General features: G+C 51.8%; 3 protein-coding genes across 3 annotated transcripts; 2 read left to right on the forward strand and 1 right to left on the reverse strand.

The window, feature by feature from the left end:
* Positions 1–543: 543 nt before the first annotated feature.
* On the forward strand, positions 544–11571 carry Esrra (estrogen related receptor alpha). The gene is made up of 7 exons (XM_021151203.3): positions 544–777; positions 1993–2329; positions 8301–8417; positions 8548–8676; positions 9666–9833; positions 9926–10195; positions 10533–11571. The coding sequence occupies exons 1-7, from the start codon at positions 559–561 to the stop codon at positions 10790–10792; spliced, it is 1500 nt and encodes a 499-aa protein (XP_021006862.2). The 5' UTR covers positions 544–558; the 3' UTR covers positions 10793–11571.
* On the reverse strand, positions 11519–12567 carry Trmt112 (tRNA methyltransferase activator subunit 11-2). The gene is made up of 4 exons (XM_021151207.2): positions 12277–12567; positions 12084–12185; positions 11875–11964; positions 11519–11796 (listed from the first exon to the last, which is right to left on the reverse strand). Exons 1-4 carry the CDS (start codon positions 12352–12354, stop codon positions 11689–11691), a joined length of 378 nt encoding a protein of 125 aa, XP_021006866.1. The 5' UTR covers positions 12355–12567; the 3' UTR covers positions 11519–11688.
* A 294-nt stretch (positions 12568–12861) lies between these two features.
* Prdx5 (peroxiredoxin 5) lies at positions 12862–15912 on the forward strand. Its single transcript, XM_021151206.3, has 6 exons — positions 12862–13092; positions 14449–14583; positions 14892–15023; positions 15297–15335; positions 15450–15511; positions 15669–15912. The coding sequence occupies exons 1-6, from the start codon at positions 12934–12936 to the stop codon at positions 15772–15774; spliced, it is 633 nt and encodes a 210-aa protein (XP_021006865.1). The 5' UTR covers positions 12862–12933; the 3' UTR covers positions 15775–15912.
* The last annotated feature ends 8703 nt before the right edge of the window (positions 15913–24615 follow it).

A 24615-nucleotide genomic window follows, 5' to 3' on the forward strand; every position in this document is an offset into this window, starting at 1 on the left:
CGGACGCACGTGGCCCCGCCTTTCCCCGTGACCTTCATTCGGTCACCGCAGTGACCTTGAGTTTTGTCCGCTCGTGTCTCACCTCTGCCTTTGAGGAACTCGCAAACCAGGGCTACTTGCATGTTTTAGGTCTGCTTCTCCACTTGAGGGTCCTCAGGGGTGCTGGTCTACCAAATCTGTCAAGTGTCCCATCAACATAATGGGGTGGGGTGGGGAGCAGCACCCTGTTAGGCCCCACCCCTTATGCATATGCAGTTACATAAACCCGCCTTCTCATTTACATACATGTTCACCGCCCTCACAGAGAGAGTTCACTGAACAGCTACGCCCACTCTTATAAGGCAGAGCACCGCCCTCCTTCGTGATGCAAGGGTGCTCCGGCTTCTCTCCCGCACCAGCTCCTAGTCCTCGCTCCTCCCCTAGGCTCAGGCCCCGCCCACAGGACGGCCGCGCACGCGTGTGTGTCGACAAGGCCCGCCCGCTGGCCTCCCGGTACGCAGGCGCCGCCGCCTCCCTCGGATATTAGCATAGGGCACCTGGCCCCGCCCCCTGTTTTGCATGCGCAGGCCGGCCCCGCCTCCGCTGTCAGCTGGAGGAAGCGGAGTAGGAAGCAGCCGCGATGTCCTTTTGTGTCCTACAAGCAGCCAGCGGCGCCGCCGAGTGAGGGGGGACGCAGCGCGGCGGGGCGGTGCGGCCGGAGGAGGCGGCCCCCGCTCACCCCGGCGCTCCGGGCCGCTCGGCCCCCATGCCTGCCCGCCAGCCCTGCCGGAGCCCAAGGTCCGGGGGCGGAGGGGAAGGCGGCCGCGGGGGTGGGCGGGCGCGGCGGGGGCCATGTGCAAGCGCGGGCGGGGGGCGGGCTGCGGGCGGGGTCGCGCCTGGTGCGTCGGCCGGGTCAGGACTGGCTTCAGGTCCTGGCCTCCGGTTAGCCTCGGGCCTTGGAGCGAGTCCCCGGGCAGCGTTCAGATCGATCCTTGAGCATTGCGGGAGTCCTCGGGGTGGGCTGGAATTGAAAGGGTTCCTTGAGGCCACGTGGGGGCGCTTGCAGGGGCTTTGGGCCACCCTCCTCTCTGGGTCATAGGTCATCGTAGCGCGAGGGAGAACTTCTTCCTTGTCGCCTCTTCTTACTTCCTGATAACCTGATAGAAGTCCCCCGCGGGCAGTGGGGGGGAGGGGAGATTAGTAACTTCAGGCAACTTCCCATAGGTGTGCGCAGGTTAATGGGGGGGCGGCCCTGGAGGTCGCGAGAGGTGGTGAACTCTGCGGTCGCTGGAGTGTAAGAATGAACCTTGCAGGTCTGGGGTGCAAAAGAGGTGGAGCCGCGCCCTGCACGGCGTGGCTGGACTGGGCTTGCTAAGGCTGGAGGGGGTGGCGTGTCAGAGGTGAGAGACTCCCTTTCAAGAGTGTGGTGAGGGATTAGAAGACTTGAGTGTGAGTTTGCTTATTGAGTGTGCTCTTTTGCTGGGAGTATGTGAGAACTTGGGACTGGTTAAAGGCCATGTGTGAGTGGAAGGTTCCCAGGAGAGAGTGAGCATGTGTGGACATGTGGAAACTCCTGAGAGAGTGGCCATATCCTTTGCCTCCGCCCCCCTTGGCCCCCCTGAGCCCCCCTCCCGGTTCCTCAGTATGCTCTTGAATACTTGAGAGCACCTCCTAACATCTGGAGAAAACTGAGGCGAGGATCATGCTTATGTTCGGGGGTTGAGCTTTGCCTGCAGGTTGAGGTTACCCTGCTTCCTGGCTTTGGTGGGAGCTAGACTTGCCAAGCCGCTCCCAGGTTCCCAAGAGGAGGACCTGCTGTCAGTTACTGGCCTCAGAGGCTCTGGAGACTCTGTTCCCATGGCGACAGCTGGGGGCCCTCTTCATGGGCAGCCCTTCCTTGGACTCTGCCTCCTCCTTCTCCTTGGCTGAGCCTGGAAGCCTGGCTTAGGCCCAGTGTTGCCCAACCTATGTGGCAGGGTGCCTCCCTGTGACCCTGATGGTCTTTCCCTGCAGGTGACCAGCACCATGTCCAGCCAGGTGGTGGGCATCGAGCCTCTCTACATCAAGGCAGAGCCAGCCAGCCCTGACAGTCCAAAGGGTTCCTCAGAGACTGAGACTGAACCCCCGGTGACCCTGGCCTCTGGTCCAGCTCCAGCCCGCTGCCTTCCAGGGCACAAGGAGGAGGAGGATGGGGAGGGGGCAGGGTCTGGTGAGCAGGGCAGTGGGAAGCTAGTGCTCAGCTCTCTACCCAAACGCCTCTGCCTGGTCTGTGGGGATGTGGCCTCTGGCTACCACTACGGTGTGGCATCCTGTGAGGCCTGCAAAGCCTTCTTCAAGAGGACCATCCAGGGTGAGCCCCTACCCCCATCCCCTGCTTCTGTGCCCTTTGCCCTGTACCCTTTGGGCCTGGCACTTTCTAATTGGTACAGTGCTGCATGCAGGAGGCCCTGAGCCTGTCTGTTGCTGCTTGAGGTTGGCAGTATGAAGTTTGAATTTCCTTGTTCTTCCTGGGACATCTTTTTTTTAAGGGACATGACGGCCAGGGCTATAGCTGAGGTCAGTAGAATGCTTGCCTAGTTTACAGGAGGCTCTAGGTTCTGTCCTTAGCACCATATAAGTCAGGTGTGGTGTTGGGTACCTAAAATCTCAGCACTTTGGAATGGAACTAGGAGCATCAGAGATTCAAGGTCATCATTGACTACATAGTAAGCTGAAGGACAACTTGGGCTCTGTGAAAGCCTGCTCCCTCCCCTCAAAAGGGTGGGGTGAAGCTGGGCAGTGGTGGCTCATACCTTTAATCCTTGCACTGGTGAGGCAGAAGCAGGTGGATTTGTGGGTTTGAGGCCAGCCTGGTCTACAGAGTGAGTTCCAGGACAGCCAAGGCTACACAAACTCTGTCTTGAAGGAAAAAAAAAAAAAGTAGAAGAAAGAAAAAGCTACTAGCATAGGTCACTGATGGATTGGAATGGGATATGAGCCAGGATGCAGGTGCCTGCACCTGTTATAAAGCTTCGCTCCTGACTTTCCTGTTGCCTGTAGTAGCTGCCTGTAAATCACCTCGCACAGCACAGAATCACTCTTCATGACTCCCCCAAAGCACCACACTACTAACTCTAGGCACATTTTATGGGTAACTGATACAGGTTTGTTAGGTTTTAGCATCCAGCAGGCTTCCTCACTCTTTAGCCACTGATTTTTCTCTCTCTCTCTCACCCAGGAGAGCAGTGACGACGACATTGAGACGAACATTCTCTGGGGCAGGCCTATTGTTCTTAAACAACCGCTGGTTACTTTGAGGCTATAATATCATTATATATATTATATATTATATATATATGTATATGTGTATATTGAGACCTTTTCTTATGATGTAGTTGGCCTGGAACTTACTGTGTCTTCCAAGCCTAAACTCTCCATCCCTTTGCCTCAGCTCCCCACGAGTGCTGTGGTTACAGGCAGATACCACTGCAGCTGACTTGTAAAAATGCCCTCAGCATGAATTTCTTTTGTGTGTGGGGTATGTATTTGCACCCACTGTATGCGTGTAAAGGTCAGAGGGTAAACTATGGGAGTAGGCTCTTGATGTCCACCAGGAAGGACCTGGGGACTGAACTCAGTCATCAGGTTTGGCAGCAGGTGCCTTTGCCTACTGAATCATCTTGCCAGGCATCAACTGCTTTCAGAACATGTTTTTCTTGAAATGTTTATACTGTGGTAGGTACTGCTCCTTTTACTTTCAGGATTTCACCCCCTTATTGCAACCCCACGAGAAGGGGTCCGTGTCGAGAGCTGACGCACAGGGAGGCATTTGCAGCTCCTCAGATCTCTAAAGTAGAAAATGGCAGCCCTTGTATTTGGTGCAGGTCCAGAGCTGAGCTCTTAAACTGCAGACTGCGCCTCTGTGCATCACCAGTGACCTGGACTTTGGACCACTGGTAGTGATATTCCAGAGAGTGGTTTTATGGAGTTTTTGATGTTGTCTTGTGATAGGGTCTCATTGTTTAGCCGCGGCTGTCCTAGAACTCACTCTCTAGACCTGACCGGCCTTGAACTCACAGAGCCCTGCCTCCCTGTCTACGGAGTGCTTGGTTCCAGTGAGTTTTCACTTAACTGAAGTACACTGATCTAAAACTGCTCCTTGCTGGCCAGAGACAGGTGACTCCCATACACCTTCATTCTGACTGTAGGCCAAATCTAACTGCTGGGAACTACCTTCATTTATTCTTTTCTTTTTCTTTCCCTCCCTCTCCTTTTCTCTCCCCTCCCCTCCCCCTCCCTCTTCCTTCCTTTCTCTTTCTTCCTTCCTTTCTTCCTTTCTTTCTTTTTTTGTTCTTTTGTTTTTTCGAGACAGGGTTTCTCTGTGTAGCCCTGGCTGTCCTGGAACTCACTCTGTAGACCAGGATGGCCTCGAACTCAGAAATCCACCTGCCTCTGCCTCCCAAGTGCTGGGATTAAAGGCGTGTACCACCACGCCTGGCTCTTTCTCTTTCTTTCTTTCTTTCTTCCTTTCTTTCTTTCTTCCTTCCTTCCTTCCTTCCTTTCTTTCTTTCTCTCTCTCTCTCTCTCTCTCTCTCTCTCTCTCTCTCTCTCTTTCTTTCTTTCTTTCTTTCTGAAACAGGATCTCACTATAAAACTCTTGCTGTCCGTCCTGGAACTCACTATGTAGACTGGGCTGGACTCCAAATCACAAATCTATCTGCTCCCGCCTCTCCAGTGCTGGGATTAAAGGCCTGAGCTGTCATGCCTGGCTCTATTCATTTTTTTTTTCAACGGGCCTTCAAAGTATGATTTTAGGAGTGGGTTAGGGAGGGAGATTGATAGTGATGGAATTTAGGGCCTCATGAATGCTGCTAAGCACATACTATACCAGTGTGTTACACTGTAGCCTCAAGTGTATGTTTTTTATCATGCCAACTTTGCAGGTAGGGAAACTGAGTGCTTGCAGGTATTAGGACTAGGAAGTACAGTGGGGTGGTGGTAGGTAGATGTCTTTAATTCTAGTACTCGAGAGGCAGTGGCAGGCAGAGTTCAAGGCCAGCCTGGTCTACAAGCTGAGTTTCAGGACAGCTATACTCATGTGCCTCCAGACCAGGGGAGACAGTGTCTTGCTATATAGCCCTTATATGCAATATTAGTATTGAATATGTACTTGAGCTGAGTAGAGCAGGGCAGAGAAACCCTATTTTTTTTTTTTTTTTGGTTTTTCGAGACAGGGTTTCTCTGTAGCCCTGGCTTGTCCTGGAACTCACTCTGTAGACCAGGCTGGCCTCAAACTCAGAAATCCCCCTGCCTCTGCCTCCCAAGTGCTGGGATTAAAGGCCTGCGCCACCACGCCTGGCTGAGAAACCCTATCTTGAAAAACCAAACAAAAAGAATAGGAACCACGTAAGGTCACAGTTGATAATCAGGAGACAGAGGCAGGTGGAATTCTCTAAGTTTGAGGCTAGCCTGACCTACAGGCTAGCTAGAACTATATAGAGAGACCCAGGTCTCAAAACAAACATCTAAGTGAGTAAATAAAGCAGAGATGATAAGTCCCCACCACCCTTTACTTTTCTTTCTTAAGTGGGGTTATGCTGTATAGCCCAGGCTGGCTTCCATCTTGAGATTTCCTTTCCTTGGGCTTCCAAGTGTTGGAATTACAGGTGTGTGCTGCAGGTCCCAGGTGTCCTGGCTGCAGGTCCCAGGTGTCCTGCCTCTTTCCTACTCTAGCCTGTGTTCCCACCCAACTGGGCCCGAGGCTGGGGAGGTGAAACTGACTTGGTCAGAACTGTCCGGTTTGATTTGTAGCATGTGTTGGAAGGCAGAGAGCAGGGTGTGTGCTAAGGGCCGGTCAGGACTGGGGCTGGAGGGTTTCCCTGGGGAGGCATCTTGAGCTGAGCATAGCAGCCCTGTGGACAGAGGAGGAGAGAAGCATGAAAGGCCTGCTGGCTCCTTGTGTGTTTTGGTCTTTGGGACAGCCCTGTGAGGCTGAGGGGGCCAGCCTACTGCACACCAGACCTGTGGCTGGCCTTAGGAAACTGGAACTGACCCTAAATAAGTTGAGAGAGAACACACAGGGTAAACTGTTCACAATAGCATCTGTCTATCTGTCTAATCCCAGCATCTGGGAGGCTGAGGCAAGAGGACTGTGAGTTCAAGGCAAACCTGGGGTACATATTGAATACATATGGACTATATAGCAAGACACTGTCTCCCCTGGTGTGGTGGTACATGCTTGTGATTTTAGCATTTGAGGGTGGAGGCAGGAGGACCAAGGTCATCCGCCACTATATAGTGATTCAAAAAAAAAAAAAAAAAAAAAGGAAAAGGGGGGTGGGGTGGGCACTTTTTTTTTTTTTTTGTGGTTTTTCGAGACAGGGTTTCTCTGTGGGTGGGCACTTTTGGTGTTTGCTGCCCAAGCAAGAGGACCTGAATCGGATGCTTGGTACTCACATAAAAGGCAGCTGTTGGGAGGCAGTGACAGAATCTGGGCCACTCTAGTTGAGTTGATGAGCTCCAGGTTCAGTGTGAGACCTTGTTTGAAACTATAAGGTGAAGTCAGGCATGCTGGGCACATCTTTACCCCAATGCTTAGGAGGCAGAGTTTGAGGCCAGCCTTGTCTATATAGTGAATTTACGGCTAACAAGGGATACATAGTGAGATGCTGTTTCAGAAAAAACGTGGAGAGCCATTGAAGGAGACACCTTACATGAACCCAGGGCTTCCACAAACATACCCACATGTGCATGGAACCATGCACAAGCCCCCAAAAATCTAAAACAGCCAAACAGCTAGGTATGGTGGCTTATGCCCACGAGGGCTTATGCTGGAGAAGGATTGTTGCAAATTCAAGACTAGTCCGAGCTAAGGTGTGAAACTGTCTCAAAAACAAAAGCTCAGCTACCCAACCAGAACAAAGGGAGCAGAAAGCAGCAGGGCAACTGAACACTCACACACGTTATGTATCGGATAGTGGTAAGGCCAGAACTGAACACTCACACATTATGTATCATAGTGATAAGGCCAGAACTGAACTCTCACACATGCTATGTATCAGATAGTGGTAAGGCCAGAAGTAGCTTCGAAGAGGGATTTGTCACAGGGCACCCAGGAAAGGCCTCTCCGAGGTGATGGGAGATGGAGCAGACGTGGCTGTGAGGACCAGAGCTCAGGCAGGGTATAGACTGCCCTGAGGCTGGCCCTGTCTGAGGAGCAGGCAGTGCAGATCAGAGTTAGAAGGGATGACTAGCCTGGAGGACACTTATTCTCAAGAGAACTCTGTGGAGTTTGATCAGAAGAGAGGACCAGGATCCCTTGGGCTCCTATGCAGAGAATAGAGACAGCAGGAAGCTAGCGAACCCCGTGGTGACAGGTCAAGTTGGAAGCTGCAGGCCAGAGTGGGGTAGGTGAGAAGGTGAGACCCCCCCAACACTGCCAGTGAGTTAGACGTCAATTGACCAGTTGACAGGAAGGGAAGATGGTACTTGGGTTTCTTTCTCTCTCTCTCTCTCTCTCTTTCTTTCTCTTTTTTTTGTTTTTGTTTTTTTTGGTTTTTTTTGAGACAGGGTTTCTCTGTGTAGCCCTGGCTGTCCTGGAACTCACTCTCTAGACCAGGCTGGCCTCGAACTCAGAAATCCGCTTTCCTCTGCCTCTCAAGTGCTGGGATTAAAAGCATGCGCCACCACGCCCAGCTGGTACTCAGGTTTCTTGAGCAATGGAAGGTAACTGCATGCTTAGTGGATGTGGGGGTCCTTGTACAGCGGGTGGATTGGAAGACCCTCCACATGTCCTGTGGCTGCTGGACCTGTGCATGTAGATAGCACAATGCTGTTCAGACTAGAGATGCAAACCTGAAGGTCTGGGAGATAGGGAGAATGAGGTAGCACAGGCCTAGAGCTGCTATATCAGTTTGCTATATAGACACCATAGAGGTACCAGAGGGCATGAGGACCATGAGTGCCTGTCCTGGAAACAAAAGAAGACAGCACTGAAGGGTTTCTAGAAGTACAAAATAATGCTTTAGGCGAGGGAGTTGAGAACTCAGTGGAACCCTGGATTTAGCCTAGAAGCCATGGTAGCCCTTGACAGCACATGAGCCCAGAAGTGTGGTGTCAGGGCAAATATGCAGCTTGGCCTCTGGGGATCTGCTTCATCCAAGCAGGGTTCCCCCAGCCCAGTGGCTGTTCCCCTCCCTGTCCTGCTCATGGAATCCTGCTCTCCCTTTCCTCCCAATACCCCCAGACTGGTGCTTGCCCAGGGTGAGTCAGGGCTCTCCTGTCATCTGGGCCCCCTCCGGGCTTTGGGAGGCCGCCACTGGAGCCCTGCCTCTTCCTGGCAGGGAGCATCGAGTACAGCTGTCCGGCCTCCAATGAGTGTGAGATCACCAAGCGGAGACGCAAGGCCTGTCAGGCCTGCCGCTTCACCAAGTGCCTGCGGGTGGGCATGCTCAAGGAGGGTGAGCACTGGGCAGAGCCTGGGTGAGATGGGGGTGGTCCCATGGGTTGGGTGGGAGCCTGGGCAGAAGGTGGGGAAGTAGAGCTGCGCGGAGCAAGTACTTCATGAACAGTTTGGCTTTACAATTCAAGGTGTGCGTCTGGACCGTGTCCGCGGCGGGCGGCAGAAGTACAAGCGGCGGCCAGAGGTGGACCCTTTGCCTTTCCCGGGCCCCTTCCCTGCTGGACCTCTGGCAGTAGCTGGAGGACCCCGGAAGACAGGTGAGACCCTGGCTTCCTAAGCACTGGGGTGGTGGTGGGGCAGCCATTATAGGTCTGTCAAGTTTCCTCACTTGCCCTGAGACCCAGGCCTTTTCTCATTTCTCCCTAAGAGATAATTATAAAAGATCTTTACAAACCATAGCTCAGGATGTAGCTCAGTATAGTGCTTGCCTACCATGTGTGAAGCCCTGGGTTTGATCTTCAGCACCGCATACACCATACACACTTAATTCCAGCATTCAGGAGGCAAACCAGGATTGGGAGTTTAGGGTCATAGGTGGCTGTAGTACATTCAAGGACAACAAACTACTTCACAGTCCAGACACCCAAGTAGAAGCGTGATCAGGAGGGGGTGTCTTAGGGTTTCTGTTGCAGTGATAAAACACCATGACCAAAAGCAACGTGGGGAGCAAGAGTTTATTTCAGCTTCCAACTCTCAAGTCACACCCTCACCGAGGGAAGTCAAGGCAGGAACTCAAGGCAAGAGGTGATACAGAGGCCATGGGAGAATGCTGCTTACTGGCTTAATCCTCTTGGCTTGCTCAGCCTGCTTTGTTGCACACAGGCCACCTGCACAGGAATGACACCAGCCACAGTAGATAGGGCCCTTCCACATCAACCAGCAAACAAGAAAACCCTGCCTACAGGCCAACCATATCGAGGCAGTTGCTGAAGATTTCATCTCCCCACATACACGTGTCAAGTTGACAAAAACAAATCAGCACAGGGGGGGCTTTCTTTTTTGTAAAGGTGTTGGGGGAACCAGGGCCCACTAAATGCTAGACTGTGGCGTCTGTAAGCTACCCCCAAGCCTCAGGTAGATTTTCTAGTGCTCACAGCCCTTCTCTGTGAACACCGTGTCTTCCGGCTTACCATCGGAGTCCAGGGAAGGCCAGAGGGGAATGTCTGGGAAGGCACCTGGCTCTGAAGGACTTCAGAGGTCTGCCAGATATGTGTTCGTGACTCTGGTCCCACACCTGTCACTGTAGCCCCAGTGAACGCTCTGGTGTCTCATCTGCTGGTGGTTGAACCTGAGAAGCTGTATGCCATGCCTGACCCAGCAAGCCCTGATGGACACCTCCCCGCTGTGGCCACTCTCTGTGACCTTTTTGATCGAGAGATAGTGGTCACCATCAGTTGGGCAAAGAGCATCCCAGGTAATGGGCCGGGTGGTTGAGCATCCTTGAACAGGTAGGCCATATTTGGCCCTGCTGTCTTCTTTACCTGTCCTGTTCCCCCTGCCCTCCAGGCTTCTCCTCACTGTCACTGTCTGACCAGATGTCAGTACTGCAGAGTGTGTGGATGGAGGTGCTGGTGCTGGGTGTGGCCCAGCGCTCACTGCCACTGCAGGATGAGCTGGCCTTTGCTGAGGACCTGGTCCTAGATGAAGAGGGGGCACGGGCAGCTGGTCTGGGGGATCTGGGGGCAGCCCTGCTGCAGCTGGTTCGGCGACTGCAAGCTCTCCGGCTGGAGCGGGAGGAGTACGTCCTGCTGAAAGCTCTGGCCCTTGCCAATTCTGGTGAGTGATCAGGGAAAACACACACAGGTCTCCCCATAAGGTCCTCCAACTGTCAATGATGGTGGTATGACCCTTTGTTGTGGATGAGGACAACTGAGGCATAATTATTGGAAATCACCAAGCCAAGGTCCTGAATTATACATAGGATTCTGAGCCCTAGTGGCGTGCCAACCAGGCAGTAGTGAGAGGGGAAGTGTGGAGGTTGGGAGGTGTCCACTGGTGAGAAAGGATAGGCCCCGGCTCACAGGCAGAGCAGCGAGTGTATTAGTCCACCCAAAGTATCCAAACAGATGAGTCCTGCCCTTTAGTCATTTCAGCCAATGGTTCTCTCCCTTAGATTCTGTGCACATTGAAGATGCGGAGGCTGTGGAGCAGCTGCGCGAAGCCCTGCACGAGGCCCTGCTGGAGTATGAAGCTGGCCGGGCTGGCCCTGGAGGGGGTGCTGAGCGGAGGCGTGCAGGCAGGCTGCTGCTTACTCTGCCACTCCTCCGCCAGACAGCAGGCAAAGTCCTGGCCCATTTCTATGGGGTGAAGCTGGAGGGCAAGGTGCCCATGCACAAGCTGTTTTTGGAAATGCTTGAGGCCATGATGGACTGAGGCAAGGGGTGGGACAGGGTGGGGTGGCTGGCAGGATCTGCCCAGCATAGGGTGTTAGCCCCAAAGGGGCAAAGCTGGAGTCTGGGCAGTGCCACAGCCTGCTGGCAGGGCCAGGGCAATGCCATCCGCCCCTGGGAGAAGACTTCATGCCCTTCCCTCCCCCCTTTGTGGGGGGGATTGTCAGAAGCCAGGAAAGTGAATGCCCAGGTGTGGGCACAGTGCTGCCCCTTGCAAGCCATAACGTGCCCCCCAAGAGTGTTGGGGGCCTCGCGGAAGCCATAGGGGGCTGCAGGGGATGTGCAGGAGGCAGACACTGATCTCAGGGAGGGAAGGGATGGAGGCCGCCGGCTGCCGGCTCCCGCTGGGTGACGCTTTTGCTGCTGCTTAATCCGATCTCCTCTCCGGAGCAGAGGGGGGCTTGGAAAGCAAAGGCCCCCGTCCCTTCGCTCCTCTCCTCATCCGCATTGGGCATTATTGCCCCCCCTTGAAGCAATAACTCCAAGCAGGCTCCAGCCCCTGGAACCCCGGGGTGGCCAGGGCCCCCTATCAACTCCCACCTCAAGGGGTGGGGGACAGCACTGCCTCTATGCCCTGCAGAGCAATAACACTATATTTATTTTTGGGTTTGGCCAGGGAGGCGCAGGGCCATGGGGCAAGCCAGGGCCTAGAGCCCTTGGCTGTACAGAGACTCTATTTTAATGTATATTTGCTGCAAAGAGAAACCGCTTTTGGTTTTGAACCTTTAATGAGAAAAAAAAATATACTATGGAGCTCAAGTACACGGTGGTCGGTGAGTCACTGGGGGGAGTTTGGGGGGGTCACACATGACACGTCTATTTAACAGACCATACAACAGAAACACAGCCAACAAAATACCAAAGTGGCGGCTAGCAAGGTTACGTCTCAGTCTCCTCATCATTCAACAGCATATTGGGGATCCCGCGGCTGATGGGGAAAAGACGACCAGATTCTGGGCATTGCAGGGTGCCCTCCAGTACATCAACCTGCGGGGGAGCAGGGCAAAGCTAAGCACCGGTAGCCTCGGTGGGAGGGCTGGGCAGGCGATGCCCAAGGATTCTCACCTCAAGCAACACGTGGTGCATCTTCCTCAAAAATGTCTCGTCGTGCTCATAGCCTTCAGTCGGCTCTTTGGGTACCTCGGCCAAGTTTAACTGTGGAAAGGAAACTTACGCGGTCAGTGGGCACACGAACACCGAGCCCCTCCGGGCAGGGAAGAGGCGCAGAGCCCGAGCCCGCCCCCAAGGGGCGACAGAAGGGGCGGGGTCCTCACGGTGTCCGCTGCCTGCACAAGCGCCGCCCACTCCACTTTGGGGATCATCCGCGCCACGAACTCCGGGTTGAACTCCACGGGGTTGATGCGGACCTCGGTGGCCTGCGGGAGGGTAAAAAGGTTTAGCGAGGTAGGTCCGGGTCCCGGAGGCTCCACCCTGAACTATATGGGCGATGAACCCTTGTGCAGTTACCTGCAGGCGCAGCGGGAAGCCACGCGTGCCCACGCCCCGCACATGGGAGCTCAGGAGATTGTGGGTGAGCAGTTTCATGTTGTCACAGCGGAGCGCGTGAGGCCGGAACCGGAAGGAGTCCACACTTCTCCTTTCTACCACTTCCGTCTTGAAGCCGTTGGACTCTTCGCCGGACCGGAAGTGGCCGACTTAGGGGACCTTTTGGGGGCTCGGCGGCAGCCGAGAGATGGGAAGGACTGTGTTGGGTCACGTCCTGGTACCGGAAGCGTTTCTCGGGGAGACTGCAAAGGCTTACGCCGAATCCCGCTCGCTGAAGAGAGTACACACTATGCAAGTCACGTGTAAACCGGCTGCGTTGCGGCGCGCAGGTTGAGTAAAACAAGCACATTTGAGGCTCAGCCAGATCATCCCCGACCTCTGTTTGCGGCTGAGTCAGGAATTGTCACGTCGGTAAACCAGATACCTCTTTCTGCGATTGAAGAAGGCGTGCGAGCCCTTAGAGCCCCGCCGCGTCGTAGTGCGTCACGGCCCTGCCCCTCTAAGCCGACGCTGTGATTGTGGCTGCGACGTGCGACGTGCGGCGTGGGCGGAGCTGTCCCTGCATCCACCTCCTGTGGGCAGAGCCATCTGCGGGTGGGCTGCGGCAGCGGGGCGGGTATGCTACAGCTGGGGCTTCGAGTCCTGGGCTGCAAAGCCGGTTCTGTGCTCCGTGCATCGACGTGCTTGGCAGGCAGAGCAGGCCGGAAAGGAGCAGGTTGGGAGTGTAGCGGGGCCCGCAGCTTCAGCAGCTCCGCGGTGACCATGGCCCCGATCAAGGTGACCGGTTTTACCTTTCCTGGGTCCAGCCTATCGCGTCTCTTTGGGTTCCACGCGGGGTCTCGGGCTGTCCTCCTTGACGTTTCTTCTTGTCATGCTTTCTGTAAGACCCTGTCTCTGCTTCTCCGTCCTGGGACATTTCTTGAGCTGCCCTCTCATATCTACTATGCCACGTACAGGGGCAAGTCCCGACCATTTTCAAGCGACCGAATGCTATGTCATTTCCCACATTCCTAAAATGCCTCTTTTGCCGCTGGGCAGCTTTTCAAACCCCTTCCCCAAAGCCCCAGCACTTTTGTGATTGTACTAGACTCCATTTCATCTCATCTTTTGAAAGAGCCATGGTCCCTTGGAGACCTGGGTTGATCTTTTCCACTTCTGTCTCCACTCAATGTATGCTCGCCCCCATCCCGCCCTTCTGTTTGGTCTTTCTGGGAATTCTTGAACCTATCCCCTCTCCTGTTCTTGGACTTAATTTTTAGAGAAAGAGAGAGTGAGGGAGAGAGGAAGGGAGGGATGGAGGGAGGGAAGGAAGGAGAGAGGAGGGGGAACAGAGACAGAGACAGAGACAGAGATTGACTTACTATATAGTTTTGGCTGGCCAGGAACTTGGTGTGTAGACCAGACTGGCCTCAAACTCCCAGAGATCTGTCTGACTCTGCGTCCCGAATGTTAGGATTAAAGGCCCTTTAAAAAAAGAAGAAAAAAGAAAAACTTTTAAATATGTACTTAGTGTGTGTGTTTGGTAACAGGTATGTGAGTGTGGTGGTCAGAGGACAATTTTCTCAGGAGTCAGTTCTATCTACCATGTTGCTTGTGGGGCTAGAGCTCAGGTGATCAGGCTTGGTGGTGGGCACCTTTACCTACCCACCTCAGCCTTCCTTTCCTCTTGTGACTCTGGAAGCCTCCAGGTGGGCTGACACTTCCCACCTACCCCAAGAGCCTACATCCTGAACATTTTGGCTTACATAGCTAACCTGGTTTTCCAACGTGTTTCTCCTGGTGTGGGGATAGGATTTTTCTTCCTGCCTGTTGCCAGGCGGTTTCTCAACCCCAGACATAGCCCTCTGTACCCCTCCTCTGTGCATTGACCCATCTTGGGTGGCTTGTTTATACAGTATTGCAACACTTGAGAAGGCCTCTCCCTTTCTCTGTTGCCACCAACTGGCCTTAAGCAGAATCAGTCATGTAGGATGTGGGGCAGGCAGGACAGACAGGAGAGCAAGGACAGAAATGGACCCCTGAACCGCCAGACACTTTTTCTGCTGGATGTGAGCACTGGTTCCATCAAGGTCTATCTGTGTGGCTGTGGTTCACTGGGCTCTCTTTGTTTTACTCTGGAGTCTTTTTCTCCAGGTGGGAGATGCCATTCCCTCAGTGGAGGTATTTGAAGGGGAACCGGGAAAGAAGGTGAACTTGGCAGAGCTGTTCAAGGGCAAGAAAGGTGTTTTGTTTGGAGTCCCTGGGGCATTTACACCTGGCTGTTCTAAGGTGAGACTTCTCCTTTCGAGAATCAGAAACTGGGGACCAGGAGTGTGGGAGAGAAGGACCCATGTTAAATCTGATAGCACTGATTGACGCTGGTGGTGGAAGCCCTTGGGACTTGGGCTAATGAGACAAAAGATTTGCCTGTGGTCTTGACCATACACCCTTAGGTCCAAGCTTCCTAGTAGCCAAGGCAAAAAGGAAGTGGCCAGTTTCACACTGGTTTCCTTACCCTGGTCAGGGATGTTAGGAAATAGGGGGAGCGGGCTGAGCAACTGCAGTTGCTCTCCTTTGACCTTTTGTTTTCCTCTCAGACCCACCTGCCTGGGTTTGTGGAGCAAGCTGGAGCTCTGAAGGCCAAGGGAGCGCAGGTGGTGGCCTGTCTGAGCGTTAATGATGTCTTTGTGACTGAAGAGTGGGGTCGAGCCCACCAGGCAGAAGGCAAGGTGAGCTGTGGGGCCCGTGAGGGGGGACGGGGCCAGGTAAGAAGTTTCCTTGTTTTTCTGTGACATGTTATTTACTCATTTTGTGTGTGGGGTGGGCACTTGTACCATCATGCACAAGTGGAAGCCGGAGGCTAACCTGTGAGACCTGAGTCTCTCTTACCAGGTGGGGTCGTGGGGGCTGAGCTCAGGTTGCCAGATTAGGCAGCAGGCACCTTCACTCACCGAGCCCTCTCTCTGGAGATTTCCTTGTGACATTTATTCGCTTTTCTGCAGGTTCGGCTCCTGGCTGACCCCACTGGAGCCTTTGGGAAGGTAAGTGGACCATCCTTCCCTCAGCCTGCGGTTGGTCCTGGAGGGACATGCTATATGGGAGCAGCCCTGGGCCGGTGTGGGGCTTCCTGACCCCCATCTCTGCCTGTTCCCTAGGCGACAGACTTATTATTGGATGATTCTTTGGTGTCTCTCTTTGGGAATCGGCGACTGAAAAGGTAAAGTAGACCCCCCCCAGCCCCTCCCTGTTGGCACCCAGCCCCTCCCTGTTGGCACCCAGCCCCTCCCTGTTGGCACACCTCCCAGCCCCTCCCTGTTGGCACTAGGGGCCCTGGCTGCTGCCTGGGCTTCTGCAGCTGGACCTCTTTCCGGCAGGTTCTCCATGGTGATAGACAACGGCATAGTGAAGGCACTGAATGTGGAGCCAGATGGCACAGGCCTCACCTGCAGCCTGGCCCCCAACATCCTCTCTCAACTCTGAGGCCCTGGCCAGATGTCCTCTGACTCTCCCATCTCTCCCACCCGGCTCTAGGCCAAAAGGCTCGGCACCTCCTTACCGGGAGCCACGTAAATGGAACCTTGACCATATTTCTGCAATAAACAGTTTAATTTGTGTCTCTGCCACTGGTACAGGGTTGTCTGCTTTGCCCTTGCTCTCGTGCAGCCATAGATAGCGCTGAAGCCAGTGGCAGGGATCTGGAGGAGAAAGTGAAGGGACAGCCTGCAGCTGAGAGGAAGCCAGAATTGGTTTTGCTTGGTACATCCTGAGACATCTGATGCTTGGTCTAGGAGCTGGCAGATTCCGTTGACTTAATACACAGGGCAGGAAGCTTCACTTGAGGCCTCCCGTCCTGCAGACTGCAGTTCCTCCAGGAGCACCCTGGCTCTGGCTTGGCTTCATCAAGGCGCACAGTACCAGGCTCGATCCTGGAGACTTCTCGAGGGAGGAGCCGTGGAGAGGTGTGGCCAGTGATGAGTGGGAACGAGGGTCAAGAGCCAGGGTCACCAGTGGGGCCTCGGGAGATACAGATCCTGCTCCTGGCCTTTGAAATCCATGTTCAGGGGAACAGGGGCATTGCTAAGAACCCCTTGTTCTGTTTAGGAGGTTGTACCCCAACAGGAAGATTCTCACACAGCATCTGCCTGATGTGTGTAGGCACAGTGAGGTGTATACCAGGCCTGGCCAGCACTCTGGACTAAACCAGCTCTGCAGCAGCCAAAGGATGGGAGGCCAAGCAGCATGGAAAAGGCCCTGTACCTGAAAGGAGCCTAAGGAGGGGGTAGCAGAGGGGAGTCGGGTTGGGCTGGAGAGGTAGCTGGCTCAGGCACCTTGGGCACACGGGCTACTTGCTGAGGCTGTCTGGTAGTCCACAGGAGTTGAGGCCTATGAGATTGGTGAGCAGCTCTCCTCCTAGCCTCCCAGTCAACCATGGGACTTCTCCAGGGCACAGGTCAGATTCCAATCTGAGCCAGTGTGTGGAGCTGGAAGCTGCGAGCCAAAGGAAAGGCATGGAAAGATCTGTGATGGGATGACAGGGAAAAGCTCGGGGCCAGGTGAGGCCAAGGGCTCACAGGGGAGAGGCCTCTGTGGTGACACTGGGCTCTCCTTCTAAGGGACCTGCAATTCAACCATCTGAGTGGCCAGTGCACCCATCTTCTCTCCTGAGATTCTCTCATCTCACCCACCACCCCGTAAATCCCTGGCCACTTCTGGTCTGTCCTCTTTTGATGCTTCGGTAACAGTGACCCTGACAGGCACAGCACAGAGAGACTTGTTGCTTCCCAGGTCCCATCTCTCAACTCTTTAGAGTTAAATGAAGGAGCCAAGGGGCAGGGCTTCCTAGCACAGGGCACTGCGTGGGCCAGTGCAGAGCCCTGGCCTCTGGGTCATGCCTCCTCTTCCCTGAAGATCACACTGCCTGGGCACTCAGTCACTCTCATGCATGCCAACTCCCATTTCTCAATGGCTGCCTGGTTTTTCCCATCCCTGTAAGGCCTCTAAAGAAGTGTCCCCTCTGGAGTCTGTTGCCACTGTATGGGTCTCAGCTGAGAGAAAGTGGTTTAAAGGTCCCCCTTGGCACTTAGCCTCATGGAGGGTTGGGAGTCTTGCTTGCTCAGCACCTGGGCTGGTGGAATGTCTAGCAGTTGAGCCAGCCCTGGAGTAGCTCCAGGCCCCTCAGGAGATCAGTAACTATCAGGAAAATGCAGTAAGCTGGCCTTCAGGCCTGAGGCTGCACCTGAAGAGGGACTGGCGCCTTTCCTGGACTGTAGAGCCCAAAGGGCCAATATTAAAACCAAACAGTTGAACAAAATGTCCTAAAAATGACCCAAACACACACTTGCCTTGTGCTGCCGGAACAGGAAGCCTGAGGGTCAGCCATCAGGAAGAGAGGTTGGGGGCTGGAGAGAGGCTCAATGGTTTAAGAGCACTGGCTGAGCTGCCAGAGTGCCTGGGTTCAATTCCAGCCAGGCATGGTGGCTTATGCCTTGAACCCCAGCACTCAGGAGACAGAGGTAGACCAACCTGGTCTACAAATTAAGTTTCAGAACAGCCAGGGCTGTTACACAGAGAAATTACATCCCAAAAATAAACAAACAAGCAAGCAAACAAACAAAAATAAGGAGGAAGAAGAAGAGAAGAGGAGGAAGAGGAGGAGGAGAAGGCAAGAAGAGAAGAAGGAAGCTGGGCCTCAACTCCACACTCTGCCATGAATGGCCTTAAACTCATCGTCCTGTTTACCTTCAAGTGCTGGGACTGTAGGTGTAGTCTCAGCATGGCCTGCTCACCTTCTCTTGTTATTGTTAAACAGGGTCTCACTGTGTGCCCCACAGTGCCCTGTAACTCTCTATGTAGACCAGGGAAGCCTAGAACTCAAGAATTCTGCTGCCTCTGCCTCCCAAGTGCTGGGATTACAGGTATACAACACCATACCCCACCCAACTCTCTCTCTCTCTCTCTCTCTCTCTCTCTCTCTGTGTGTGACAGCTGCTCACTGTAGCCCAGGACAGCCATCCTCCTGCTTCAGTCTACTATTACAAACCTGAGGTACCACTACTTCAGGCTAGAGAAGATCTTTTATTTATGTGGTCTTCCCATGGTGGAAGGTGGGAGGGACAGAGAGTGAGCAGTTTGCTTCCCTGCTTTCAGAACAAATTCACTCTTGTAAAACATGCAGCCACCCACAGTCTGGGCTGTGTAACCTGTCACCTACCTTCCTTAGTCCAACATTCCTCCTCTGCTGCACCAGTGACCAAGTTTCCAGCATGTAAATTGGTTGACACATTAAAACCACAGCACATTCCCAAATAAAGCTACTGAGCAGCCAGGACAGGAGCCCCAGGGCAAATGTCTAACTCAACCTTTGCCGTGGTTGGCTCTTTTGGGTTGAATCTCTTTGAGGTGTTACTAAATAGACCCTGCGTAATCCCAAGGACTCTAGGAGATCCCACATTCTTCCACAAACCCACAGGAAGGCCTACCAGAAGGGTATTGCAGCCCAGTGGGATCCTCAGGCTTGGGCTTCCAACTTCCAAAGTGTGAATCGTAATCAGCTACTAGATGTTGGTGTCCATGGCCACTATGGTTTTCTAGGACTGCATTTTCTTTATCTTGAAAGGGCTGGCAAGATGGCTCAGCGGGTAAAAGTGCTTGCTGCCAAGCCTCATGACTTGAGTTTGATCTCTGGGACCAACATGATAGAAGGAGTGAACCAATTCAAGAGAATTATTCTATAACCTATATAGGCACATCAAGGCAAGTGCATACCCTCCCCAAAATGAATGATGAATAAACAAACAAATACATTTCTCAAGTGAGAAAAGGAAAGGAAATGATCTAGGTCACCTCACAAGATTGGTGTGGCCAATGAGATGACATCTGAAGCAAGTGCCACATTACCTAGCACATAGCAGATTGTGGGAGCACACATGTATGTGTGTGTGTATGTATGTATGTGTGTGTGTGTATGTATGAATGTATGTGTGTGTGTTTGTGTATGTATGTATGAATGTGTGTATGTGTATATATATGTGTGTGTGTATGTATGTATGTGTGTATGTGTGTGTGCATATGTGGGTATGTGTGTGTATTTGTGTGTATACATGTGTATATGTATGTATGTGTGTATATGGTTGTGTGTGTATATATGTGTGTGTGTATGTGGGTGTGTATGTATGTATGTGTGAGTATGTGAGTGTATGTTTGAGTATGTGTGTGTATATATGTATGTGTGTGTATGTGTGTTGTTCTTGTTTTGTTTTGGTCTTTTTTCTAGACAGGGTCTCGCTGAATAGCTCTGGCTCTCCTGGATTTCACTATGAAGACCAGACTGGCCTCAAACTCACAGAGACATGCCTGCCTCTGCCCCCCGAGGGCTTGAACTAAAGGCATGTGCTACCACTACCAGCAGGGGACAAGTTTTTGTTATATAGCTCTGGTAGGACTGGAACTGACAATCTCGCATCAGCTCCTTGAGTGGTGGAATTGAAAGTGTGCACTACCATGCCTAACTCCTCCCCCCTCCCTCCCCCGGGAGGGAAGGCTTGTAAGAAATCACTAAAGACCTCCCCCCATACCTAAGACTTGGGGGGGGATACAATGGAAGAGGAGGCAGAAAGATTAAGGGCCAGAGGACCAGGATGTCTCTGTGAGATCCTGTTTCCTAGAACTGACAGGGAAACTACACTCATGATACCACAACAGTGCAGCTGTCTAAACATAAGGCTTAAACTACGGCACCAAGGGACATGCTGACATGTAAGGGGGATGTCTCACAGGCCCCACCCTAGACAAAGAACTATGGCAACTAATGACTGCTGAGAAGTCATTTTCTCCAGGGAGTTGGCCCCTAATTGATTATTCAGTTAGTCCTAAAATCATGTACATACAAGCAGCACTGAACAGACCTAGCAGGTTGTATAATAAACACTTTTATGTGCATGCATGTATCTAGTAATAGTTTTAGTTAGGGTTTCATTACTGTGAAGAGACACCATGACCAAGGCAACTCTTATAAAAGCAAACACTTAATTGGGGCTGACCTACAGTTTCAGAGGTTTAGTCCATTATCATGGTGTTGGGAAGAAAGTATGGCAGCATCCAGGCTGACTTGGTGCTAGAGGAGCCAAGAGTGCTCCTCCATGATCTGAAGGCATCCAGAAGGAGACCATCTTCTGCAGGCAGCCAGAAGGAAGGTCTCATCCTCCGTGAGCGGAGCCTCAGCACAGGGGGAGACCTGTAAGTCTGCCTATACAGTGACACACTTCCTCCAACAAGGCCACAACTCCTAATGTGCCACTTCCCTTGGTCCAAGCATATTCAAACCACCACAATAATGAAAGAAAAGGAGACCATGAATTTGAGAGGAGGGGAGATAGGAAGGAGAAGCAGGTGGATCTCTATGAGTTTGAGTTTGGTCTACATAGTGAGTTTCAGGACAGCCAGGGCTATATACAAAGAGATCCTGTTTCAAAAAAGTGGGGAGGTATTAGAGTAGCAGTTCTCAACCTATGGGGTATAACCCATTTGGAGGCTGAAGGAGCCTTTCATGGGGCTTGCATATCAGATATTTAAATTATGATTCATAACAGTAGCAAAAACAGTTATGATGAATCAAGGAAAATAATTTTATGGTTGGGGTCACCATAATATGAGGAACTATATTAAAAGGTCACAGCATTAGGAAGGCTGAGAAGCACTGGGTTAGAGGGTGGAGGGATGGGGAAAATTATGTAATTTTATTTTAATTTAAATGTTGCAAAAAGTAAAAAAAAAAATCTTGATTGAGAAAAAACAAAGAGAAATCAATAATGGAGCTGGAGAAATGGCTGCTCTTGCAGAGGATCCCGGCTCATTTCTCAGCATCCAAATGGTGGCACACAGCTATCCGGGACTCCTGTTCCAGGGAATCCAACACTCTCTTCTGGCCTCTACAGGCTCCAGACATACATATGGTACAGAGACATACATACAGGCAAAATACCCATGAAATAAATTTTGAAAAAGAAAGTAAAGCAATGAAAAGGAGCTGGAGAGGAATAGAGGGAGGCCAGTGGCCACAAACATGCTCAGTATAATCTTGAGGCTCCCAGAACCAAACTGTAAGCTGGAAGCCTGTCTGTGCAAGCCTATTGGCTCTGAGTTGGGTGGAGGCAGGGCAATCACTGTGCCTTGCTGACTTCCAGTCTAGCTTGTGTAGCAAGCATTTTAGCCACAGAGCCTTCTCCTGAGCCTGGGTGTTCTCAATGCATATGTGTGATTAGGTGTGTGCTAATGAAAGACCTCAGTGGGGAGACCCCCCACTCAAGTCCCGAGATGGCGCACACACCCAAGGAATCATGAGAGACCGTCTTGATGCAAACACATGAGGTAGTTTAATGATGGAGCTACGGGCCGACACATGTCTCACACAGGAGACAGAGGAATCGACCATGAGGCTCAGAAGCTAGGGGTTTATATACAAAAAAGTTGGGGGCAGGGGAAGAATTGGTGCGGTTACACACAATTGGACAGTTTAAACATCAGCAAATTGTACGTGCAGAGCGAGGTAACAGCAATTCTGAGGGGCAGGTGTTTATGACTCCTTGCTGAGATGTTCCGGATGTCTTTGCAGGTCTCTCCTAACTTTATGGCTAGCCAGTTCCTGGAATGACTTAACAGCAACAGCCTTTGTCTTTGCCCTTGGCCCCAAAAGTCCTCCTAACTAGCAAGCTGCATAAGTCATGGACCTTGAATTTAATTTTCTTTCATTAACAAATGCTTGCGCCTGTCTGCCATCTTACTTACAACGTGCCAACTCTCCTTGCCTGAGCTGGGACTCGTGTTATTTTACCCAGGACAGACAGTAAGATCTGAAATAAGTCGGTGGCTATCTATCTCCCAGCTTCACTTGACCATTTCGGGTCTGGATATAAACGTTAACCAAGGGCTGGAGAGATGGCTCAGTGGTTAAGAGCACTGACTGCTCTTCTGAAGGTCCTGAGTTCAATTCCCAGCAACCACATGGTGGCTCACAACCATCCGTAACAAGATCTGGCTCCCTCTTCTGGAATGTACTTATATAAAATAAATAAATAAATCTTAAAAAAAAAGTTAATCAAATGACGACTCCATGGTATAAGTAAGAAGTTTTTGTTGTTTTTCAAGACAGGGTTTGTAGCTTTGGCTGTCCTGGAGCTCACTCTGCAGGCCTCAAACTGGGGATCTGCCTGCCTCTGCCTCCCCAGTGATGGGATTAAAGGCATGCACCACTACTGTCCAGCAAAGAGAAGGTTTTTATTGCAGAGATGAGAGAGAGAGAGAGAGAGAGAGAGAGAGAGAGAGAGAGAGAGAGAGAAGCCAGGCATGTGGAAGAATTCAAAGCAGAGAAAGAAACAAAGAAACAAAGAAAGAAAGGAAGAAAGAAAGAAAGAAAGAAAGAAAGGAAGGAAGAAAGAAGTAGACTAGGGCTGGAGAGATGGCTCAGTGGTTAAGAGCACTGACTGCTCTTCCGGAGGTCCTGAGTTCAAATCCCAGCAACCACACGGTGGCTCACAACTATCTGCAATGAGACTGGATACCCTCTTCTGGTGTGTCTGAAAAACAGCTACAGTGTACTTAGATATAATAAATCAATCAATCAATCAATCAATCAATCAATCAATCTTAAAAACAAAAAAAGAATGAAGTGGACTGACTATAACCAGCAGGCTGAACATGACCTGGGCTTTCTGTGCCGGGGAGTAGAAAGGGATACAGGCAGAGAAAACAGTAAGAGAAAGAGGGCGAAGCACAGAGTGGGAGAAAAAACATAAATGGCAGAGTTGTAAGGAGAATGAGGAGCTGGGGAGGCAAGCAAGCCTCTTAGCTAGAGGGAGTTTAGGGCAGGAGACAGGAGAAAGCACGGACTTTGAAATGCCTGAAAGTCCTTGTGACACCTAGGGAGCCTGGAGGCCAGCATTCGTATGCCTATGGGCACCATAGGTAGCCATAGGTCCTTTCTGACAGAGGTAAGGGAAATTATTTCTTTTGGTAGGTGGGAGCCAGTTTCACAAGCTCCGGAGGAATGCTGGCTTTTATCTAACCTCCAGAAAGCCTCCATAGTCCAGGTATCCTAGATATCTTTGTTGAAGTTTGGCCTGTTGCTACGCATTGTAAATGCTAAAATCTGTACCTGAAGGTTACCAGCTTTTGTTGTGCAAACCTTGTTCCTTAATTTTAAACTATTGGTTAAATAAAAATGGCTACAGCCAATTACTGGAGGGATTGGAAGTAAATGGGTTTTGAGTTTGATTGAAGGCGGCAGGGGGAGGAGAAAAAGAAGGAGCAGAAGGTGCCAGGAGAGGAGATGTACTATGGGCAGCAGATGGCCAGGAGAAGCAGCAAGTATCTGGAGTTCACCCCTGGGGAGGCAGCCAGGCCAGCTGTTGGAAAAGTAGATTAGGGTGACCCTCCAGGAACTGTTGACGCCAAATAAAGCAGCCATGGTCTGAGTATCAATTATTTGTAAGCCAGCCAGGGATAAGTTTAACTTGGTTGTACTACATATCTGAGCTGCCTTTTGGAATTTGGGGAATCAATTTTCCTTTGAACCTGGTATGAACTTGACCTAGTTTTGCTTGGAAGCTCATTAGACATACTGAGGTGGCAGTGGCTGCTGAGTGACTGCTGGGGACTCACACTTCTAGCTTACTGCTTTGCCAGTTTGAACATGTTTTCACCTGAAGACCCAAGATGGCTGCTGGAATTGCAGATATCACACTTACAGTCTAGCAGACAGAAATGAGTGCCATGTCCCGTGCAACTTGGGTCCTGGAACCCTAAGGACAGCAAGGAAGGGAAGAAAGGACAGCCAGGGACACGGACAGCAAAGCTGGGATCAGGTGAACCCTGCTACCAATACTGCGGTAGGAAGCGTCAGTGTGTGCACTAGGTGTAGCACTGGGGGAAGAGTTACCTTGTTCCAGTTGGTGGTCTCTGTAGGTGAGCAGTCTCTTGTTATAAACAAGCAAGGAGAAAGCTGTACACACTGATCAATAGTTCATAAACACTTATCTTTGTACTCCAGAGGAGAGCTTTGCCACTTCTCTTGAGCCTGGTCTATTTGGGTAACAGCTTTGCCCAATTCTCCATGCATGGGTCCAAGATTTTAGAGCTCTCATTATGGCCAAGCCCATGTCAAAATATTCATTCAGGGCTTCCTTGGCTCCCTACAAAAGAGGAAATGGGGAACAGGAGAAAAACATCCCATTACCTTTAAGGTTTTCTGGAAGCTGCCACTGTTCCCTTATTGATTCTGAGACCCCAAATGAGTACCTTTCTTAGTTGGATTTTTGCCATCTTGAA

This window comes from Mus caroli, unplaced genomic scaffold (assembly GCF_978045245.1).
Source record: "Mus caroli unplaced genomic scaffold, Mus_caroli_1 scaffold_20, whole genome shotgun sequence".
Taxonomy (NCBI): Eukaryota; Metazoa; Chordata; class Mammalia; order Rodentia; family Muridae; genus Mus; species Mus caroli.